The sequence below is a fragment of the Ammodytes marinus genome (genome assembly GCF_949987685.1).
Source record: "Ammodytes marinus genome assembly, chromosome: 18".
Classification (NCBI taxonomy): Eukaryota; Metazoa; Chordata; class Actinopteri; order Uranoscopiformes; family Ammodytidae; genus Ammodytes; species Ammodytes marinus.
Window position 1 is genome coordinate 15,814,546 of NC_137222.1, and position 7,961 is coordinate 15,822,506.

General features: G+C 42.2%; 2 protein-coding genes across 2 annotated transcripts; one reads left to right on the plus strand and one right to left on the minus strand.

The window, feature by feature from the left end:
- The first annotated feature begins 242 nt into the window (after positions 1–242).
- Positions 243–4,013, plus strand: LOC307264751 (eukaryotic translation initiation factor 4E-binding protein 1-like). The gene is made up of 3 exons (XM_080046242.1): positions 243–514; positions 3,342–3,536; positions 3,665–4,013. Exons 1-3 carry the CDS (start codon positions 379–381, stop codon positions 3,691–3,693), a joined length of 360 nt encoding a protein of 119 aa, XP_079902368.1. The 5' UTR covers positions 243–378; the 3' UTR covers positions 3,694–4,013.
- A 1,327-nt stretch (positions 4,014–5,340) lies between these two features.
- LOC307264799 (nodal homolog 2-A-like) lies at positions 5,341–7,185 on the minus strand (the record flags this gene model as incomplete). The annotated part of the gene is made up of 3 exons (XM_080046308.1): positions 5,341–5,493; positions 5,622–6,400; positions 6,876–7,185. 3 exons carry the CDS (start codon positions 7,183–7,185, stop codon positions 5,341–5,343), a joined length of 1,242 nt encoding a protein of 413 aa, XP_079902434.1.
- Between the last annotated feature and the right edge of the window lie 776 nt (positions 7,186–7,961).

The window sequence follows — 7,961 nt, forward strand, 5'->3', positions numbered from 1 at the left end:
TCCTGTAATTGTCCGGCACAGATTTGTTCCTATTCTCATTGTCGATCTGTTCAAACCAAACTGCATAGGCTTTTAGTGGTATCTGTAGTTTATTATACTATCTATGGTAGTTCCCAGAAGAGAGAAGAACTACCACTCCCACACTCGTTATAGGTCCATGCTCCCACATCATGTGACCTTGTGACGCCCCGTTTTCAGCCAATCAGGGCCCCTGGCGTCACGTGTTGTTTAGTAGGAAGTCCCTAGGATGTTTTGAATGTGCTCGGACCACGTGGAGGATCAAGGTAACTTGTCTTCGGTCTGTCATTAGCTGTATTCCGTCCTGCACTCTGAACGCCAGTACACTCGAAGTCATTTACACCACCAGTTTTAGGAGACATGTCCGCCGCAGGAGGTCAAACCAGGAGCCGAGATATCCCGTCAGTGAGACGGGTCACCATCCATGACTCTGCTCACATGCCGCTGGACTACTCCACGACTCCAGGAGGGACCCTGTTCAGCACTACGCCAGGAGGTAACCAAAGGGTTGTCAATGTCAGGGAGCGGGACATTAGGAAAATATTCAACATCAGGCATTATACGATAATATTTCAAGAAATGGGTGAAAAATCTCTGAAGTGCAAGTGATTTCTATGTGTAGGCCTGCCATTTTGATCTGGAGACGGATTGTGTTGTTGACAAGCAGTTTAAAAGGACCCAGAATTTCTCCTAAAATGTTATTCCACAGCTGGCGCTCCCCATCACACAGTCGCCTAGGGCCTATGGCATGTTGCTTTTGCACGTGTTGCCATCACGCAAAACATTTAAGTGGATGAGTTGTACATTTAAAGGTAATGCCTTGGTTTTTGATTTTTGACACCAAGGATAAAAAGTCAACAGTTACCCCCAATTCAAACATTTTATATATATATCTGTTGCATCTATTTTTTGTGGGAAGTGCTCAGCAAAGGGAAGAGCCAGGTTATAGGTCAAGCACTAGTGCTGCTATGTTGCTGTTAATGTTTGGCAGCGTTGGTGTTTTAGTGAACTTAAATCCTGCAGGCTGCACATTCAATGTGCATTGTGATTGTTTGTGCATTTACCTCTAATGTATGCTTATTGCTTATAGCATATTAGTTTCAGGAAATATTGTGAATAATCATTCGTTCAGTTTTGAATAGCAAACGTTGTCTGAATTCAACGTAAGTAGGACTAACACAATTATTGGCTATATAGTCAAATATAGGCCTCTCCTCAGTAGTCATGGCCTATTAATAGCCTTGGGTGTTACAGTGGGCTGTTGTTGAGCTGCAGCCTGCAGCTACGTGTTTACTAGAAGTGGGATCCTCTAGGTCACACTGCTTACATTAAAGAGTTAAAGTGACCATGAGGAACTTTTGAATGTTTATGAAACAGTCTAATTTTTCCTCTGAGGATTATAACTAATCTGTAACAGCAAGTTAGTGAAGTGAGACCATCAGTGAAAAGAATGATATTTTAAGTTATTATTAATGCCTTTGCATGGGTCCAAATCCACTGTAGCTCACACAAACCTTTACGGCAGGCAGATTGGAAAATCAAGTGTTCCCCGAAATGGCACTTAATCAAAGTTTATTTTGCATTTTACCATTTTTAATCTTACAGTCACATATACATATATGACATGACCTCATTGCAATGCATTCTGCGGTCTTTCTTTCACTACCTCCCAAAGCAAATGCATGAGCAAGCAAAGATCTTTAGGGGCAGCAGGCGCTGTTGTCGTTAAAACACTACCACTTTTGTCCAAAGGGGCAGCTAGAATGAACACAAATTGAACACATATGTATGTGTGGATACATTGAAGTTGCTGAAACTTACCAGACTTTCACCCACTAACCTCTATTTGAGCTTTCTATTTAAGATGTAATCATGTAATAAAATTGTTGGTATGAATTCATAATTAGGGCAATGTACACACATATTTTCAAAACTAGGTTTATTCTGTCAACATGGAACAGAAGACAAGACAAGTGTTCAACACCAAGATATAGTATAAAACAATCCAATTCAAACACACACACACACACACACACACATTTATGAGCTTGAGACCTAAGGAAATCTCCAGTAGGATGGTAAAAGTAAAGTAGGTAAAGTTTTCCCTTTTGTGGTTGTGAGAGCGTTGACGCATGGTGCACATGTTCGTCCAAAACTGATACTGTGTTCTGTTCCCAAGTTGCCAGGTGGGACAAATTTACACAGATAAAAACCAAAGTAGGTCATTGAAGGTGTGTCAACATCACATCACTGATGTGATGTTGAAAAATTAGGTCACTGGTCATGAGCATGTATGCACATGTAGTAAAGTATATTTAAAAGTCACACCAGTTGCAACTGTTCAATGTCAAGGTTAGCAGATTTATTTAATTTAAACGTATTTAATGTTAATTTTGTTCTTAATTAAACCCGAGAGTTCATCAGGGTTATCTGCAAAGTTAGTGCACATATGGATCATTTGACATTTACATTTTCTGTTAAAGGTGGAGTTAACGATTCTGGAGAACGCTTGTTATCAAAATCAATTTGTCAATCTGTGAATATCTCCCCACGATCCACTACCTGTACGTTTGTGCACTGAAAAGAAAATCTGATGTTAAAACATAGCTTAGACTCTGTAAACTGGTATGCAAACAAAGGGTATGTAAACAAAGGGGGCCCACCATAGTTAGCATCATGCCTAGACTGGGTGTATTAAAACTTACTGATTTTGACAAAGTCCTTTTGACACATGGATAGTAAATAATATGGATGTAGCATCCCGGCTGACCTCAGTTATTCACACGGCATCCAATAATCCTGGTTTGTGCGCGTCGCCATTTTGTGAAATTTTTACTCCGCCTCACGTCGGGGGGGAGGGAGATAGCTGACGTATACCTCCGAGGCAAAGTGAGGGACAACGGGCGGAGAGCTGTCACTCAAGAGATCACGCCAATACATTTCAACCTCCAAAAGAATAAAAACTAGCGTGGTCCAAAAAAATTCACCCCCCTCAGTGTTGTCATGGAGATATGACCTAAACATACAGACTAAAACGTTTTTTTTGGACCAGGCTGTAAATAGGTTTAATAAGACTTTGAAAACGGCCTGTCTAACAAGTGAGTCAAAGAAAAATTGCTCAGTCTTGGATTTGGTACCACCCCCAGTGGCACTTCCGGGTTACTACAGTTGTGGTCACTTCCTTATTGGATGCTGGTAAAAATCGCTGAAGTTGGGGCTTGTTTTGACAACAAGCATTCTATAGAAAGTTTTAGTTTTTTTTTTGGGCGGGGGGGGGCAAAATATGGAAAAGCATTAACATTTGTTTCCTTGGATCTCTGCAGGTACCAGAATCATCTACGACAGGAAGTTCCTCCTGCAGTGTCGGACGTCGCCTCTGGCCCGTACTCCTCCCAGCCTGCCTGACATCCCAGGAGTCACCAGGCCCCTCAAACCCGACTCAGCCATTAATGCTAACAAGCCCGAACAGACGCCCAGCAATAACAACGACCACAACCGACAGACAGAGACCATCGCAGGTACATTTCTGTGTATTTAAAGTGTCGACAACAGAGACGAGCCGCAATCATTCATGTCTTTCCATAATTGTCTATTCCCGCCCTCCTCCCCCTCTGCTAAACAGCAAATGTCCTTTTCTTTTTTCTAGAGGATGACCAGTTTGAGATGGACATCTGAAGAGAGTCAGCCGCAAGGATGAAAAGTGATTGCCAACTTTTGTCATTGCTTTTTTCATTTACTGGGATTATATATAGATGAAATGAGAGGCCTAGTGTTACTTAGCTGTAACCCACTTTCAGATTTGTTCTGAAAATGAGGTGGCATTTTTTTTTGTAACGCTAAATATGTGTGTGTGTGATAATGTTGTGCTTTTATAATACAACACTAACGGATGCATACAAATGTTCTGTTTACATAACATAAGCACTTGGCTTTGTGTGACCTGTGACACATTTGAAATAGGTCAAAGTCTTGTTACGATTAAACCATTAATATTTTATGTGATGTGACTCATTTAATTACTTTAAAAATGTCAATGACATATAAATAAATTAATTACGTTATTGAGTATTATTTGAAGTATTAATATTTTGGGAAGTATTTTTTACTTACGATCATCAATTCTGTCTGCTGCCACTTGGGGGTGGCAGAAACAAACTGACTTGTTAACAAGTTTTTAGTTGATATGGGAAATGTACTGTATAGCATTCAGCATATATTACAGTGAACTGTTCATTTACTGAAATTGTGTTTCATGCCACCTGATGAATGTTAGTCCATAATTCACTCCCCCTTTTGCTCTTTTTTGAGCTCAGTCTGCTGTTTGCTAGTGGACAGGTGGTGCAGGGTGAGTTCAAAAAATGTTTTCACTTACAACAAAGTGAGTGACTATGGGTCATAAAATGGAGACAGTCAGCTGAAAGATTATAATACGGCCTACAGAGTTGAGAGGATCTGCAGATAAGCAGTGTGCTGCTCTTTAACAGAGATAAATGTTAACTACCAACTAAAATATTTTTCTATTTTGATCCTTTTAGAATAGCTTCACTAAAACCAATTTTCAGGTTCTTACTGTATATCTTAGCTGGAGCACAGGTTTTACTAAAGACATTAACGATGGCGCCGTCCATTTGCATATTGTGTGCCAGCAAGCCCAACACCAAGATACTTTAATACCTAAATGGAATGCAGCCAGTGTTGTTTTTATTCAACACACTTAAATAATCAACATCACACGCTTAGTTCATGATAAGAAATAATTTATTATCACTATTTTAAATGTACATCGCAAAAGATATGGGTCAATGTGACCCATACATCTCAATTAAGTTACAAAGCGCTTCCACCACTATGACATTTGAATGGCATTACAAATATGCAATCTTCAAGCATATGAACAACAGTATGTACATTAAATCTCTTGTATACAACTGATTTAATTAATCTTCTTTAGTGCTTCAGTTAGTTACCACATACAGTTTTTGTGATCGTTCATATAATCTTGAATTATGGCTTTGCAATCCAATTACAATTTCACCTTATCTTAACAAGTCACCTTTCTATACAAAAAGTACCAACAGTTTAATACTGTAATTAATCTTAATTTTTTTGAATCCATAATTTAGAGAGTTGAGTCCCTTCCTTCATGCCCTGCCCTTTTGCAGCAGCCTGTGTCCAAGTGTCATACTGGACATCTCTGTTAAGTGCCGGTGGACGTCCATCCACTTGGTGCCTATGAGTAGCTCAGCTCTGTAGACTCCTCTGGGCCCTGTGAGCGCAGTCTTTTGTTGGCCTTAAACCTAAAAGGTTGTTCTGGTCTTCTGCTCAGTGGCAGCCGCACTCCTCCACCACCATGTTCTCGTGTTGCCTCATCATCATCTTCCCGTTCTCGTAGTACAACATGGGGAGCGGGGCTAGTCGGGTCGGCACACAGGACAGACATGCTACCTTGTTTGGGTAGCGAAGCTTCAGTAGGCTCTGTAGATGGAAAGAAAGAAAGAAAGAAAGAGAAAAAATGAATTAGAACAAATCTTAAACTGGGTGTTATTGTCAAGGTATATTCCTTTGTAGCAAATTCTGTACAATGAAAAAGTTCTTGGTCTTACCTGCATGTAGGCATGGTTAGTCGGCGTGAAGGTCTCATCTACTGGCGTGGGACAGCTCCCTTCGCAGCGATAGGCGTTGTACCGCTTGGGATAGACGATCCACTCGCTCCAGCCGATCTTCTCAAAGTCCACCAACATGTCCACCTTCCTGCAGAGAGTACCCTCCTTCTTCACCTCCTCCTCTGTGACCTTGCTGGCAGCAGGAGCAGCGCCGGCCACTCCCCTCTGTCTGTGCTGTTTGGTCTGGTGGTAATCGTTGTGCCTCTTGGACCTGCGGTTCCTCGTCTTGGCCACCTCCGCTCTCTCTCTGTCCAGGCTGACGTACTTGGAATGCTCTGCGGTGCGGATGAGGGTGGGCGTTCTCTGGCCGTGTGGGTTCTGCCTTGAGAAGACCACCATCATGACGCGGCCACCTGTAGGGTGCTGGACTCCCTCCTCCTTCTCCTGCTCTTCCTCATGCTTCACCCCAGTCTCCTCTTCCTCCTCCTCAGTCCCCTGTGTGAGGTCCTCCCTGTGCAGCCAGCGACGCAGCATCTCTGTCATGTTGACCACCTTCCAGGAGGAGGGGGAGATGGTGGAAGTGGGGTGAGCTCTGAGGAGGCCTAGGAACACACTGTCCTCGTCCCCTTGGGATTGGTGGTAGAGGTCTACAGAGGCTCGGGGAGACTCGGCGAAGGAGGGCAGGCGAATGCGAAGTTCGGCCAGTTGGACGTTGTCACTCGCAGACATGGAGGACATGTCAAAGGTGACGGACCACCTCTGGCCATTCTGCTGGCAGCCTGAAAAGAGGGAAGAGTAAAGACAATTGGTTAGCATTGTTTTTGCAAAGACAAGGCCCTGAATCGACTAACACGCATATCATGTGACTTTGGGCTTGCAAAACATTTGCCTAAAAAGACTCATTTCTAATGTATCTGTAAATGTGATGACTAATCTGGCAGCTCTGAAGAACGTCAAAGATGCTTTCTCAGTTAGGATTTGCATAAGTGCTTTGATCAAGCAAATTTTGATTAAACAAATGATTAAATTAAGGTGAGGGAAATAAATAAAGGTTTCAAAGCAATCCTAAGGAACATCATGTGCTAAAGAGATGGCATTCACACAAAGCTTTAGGCTATATTGTCTTCTAAAATGGTTACATTGTATGATCCCTTGAGTTATAGTAAGAGTTATCCTCTGTGTTTAAAATAGAATAACATGCATCTAGGCAGCCACATATCAAACTCCACTTCACTTTTGAATAGGCCTACTCACTTTTAGCCACAAGACTGATGACAGAGTCGGAGTCGTGCAGAGCGGGGTTGTCCTCCGTGCCGGCGTGGCCCACAATGGCAGCCGGACTCCTGGCCCGGTCGTCGGTCAGCATGGTCCGGTAGAGCTGCATCATGTAGAGGGGCAGCTTGCCGCTCTGCTGCCGCAAAACGGTGCGTTTGGAGCCGCCGCTCATCCGACGGAGCAGTGCGTCAGGGTGCATCCCATGAAAGGGCTGCGCTGCGAGACCAAGAAGCAAATCCACCAAAAGAAGAAGCGCAAAAGAGAAATCCACTGCTGCTAGTCCCTTCATAATTCCAAGAAGTAGTATTGTTGTCTCTTCCACAGGTAGATTCACAATGGTACAGGTGAGATGCTGGCACGCTGTTTTTATAATCGCACGCCTCCTTCCTTCCCTGACTTCCTTTGAAGAGATATGTGTCAAGCTGCAGATGGATGAGGATGGAGGGCGTGTGTGATCCACGGGCGCGTTCAAAGACTTAGATGTGACAGGGTCGTTTGTATCGAAACCAATTGGTCTTTGTAGTAGTCAAGGTCATCAGAGATCTCTTTGATAAGAAAGGCATGACAATTATATTAGTTAAGGAGATTACGTGCACAACTGCGCTCTGATTAATTGGGAAGCAACAAGGGAATTAATCACAAATCACTTTCTGAAGCGCAACAGGAGCCTGATGGGACAGGAGGAGGTGCGCAAAAGGTGGGCAAGTTAGAGTATTTCTTGCTATATCATCGTGTTATTTTTAAAAGTTACAATAATCAAATACGCTTAATAAATAGGCCCATGAATCATATAAAATCAACAAAGATGGCATTGGGACGAAAAAGGTTGATAGTTGAAAGTAAAAAACAAACAAACAGATGATTGTCTGTGTCAAAGGTTGAACCATAGAGTTGGCTATAAAACAACAATAGCATAATTCTACTTAATGAAACAATGAGGTGAACAACTGAGTATTTATTTTATGAATAAATAATAGGCTAAAATATGCAATTAAAATAAAGATGAAGTATATCAGTATTAAGCATTATTTCATATAAGAAAAATAATGAAAATGTCAGGACATC

Coding starts and splice junctions, on each gene's coding strand:
- LOC307264751 (XM_080046242.1), top strand. CDS start 379: ATGTCCGCCGCAGGAGGTCAAACCAGGAGCCGAGATATCCCGTCAGTG. Junction 515..3,341: donor GTTCAGCACTACGCCAGGAG/GTAACCAAAGGG, acceptor GGATCTCTGCAG/GTACCAGAATCATCTACGAC. Junction 3,537..3,664: donor ACAGACAGAGACCATCGCAG/GTACATTTCTGT, acceptor TCTTTTTTCTAG/AGGATGACCAGTTTGAGATG.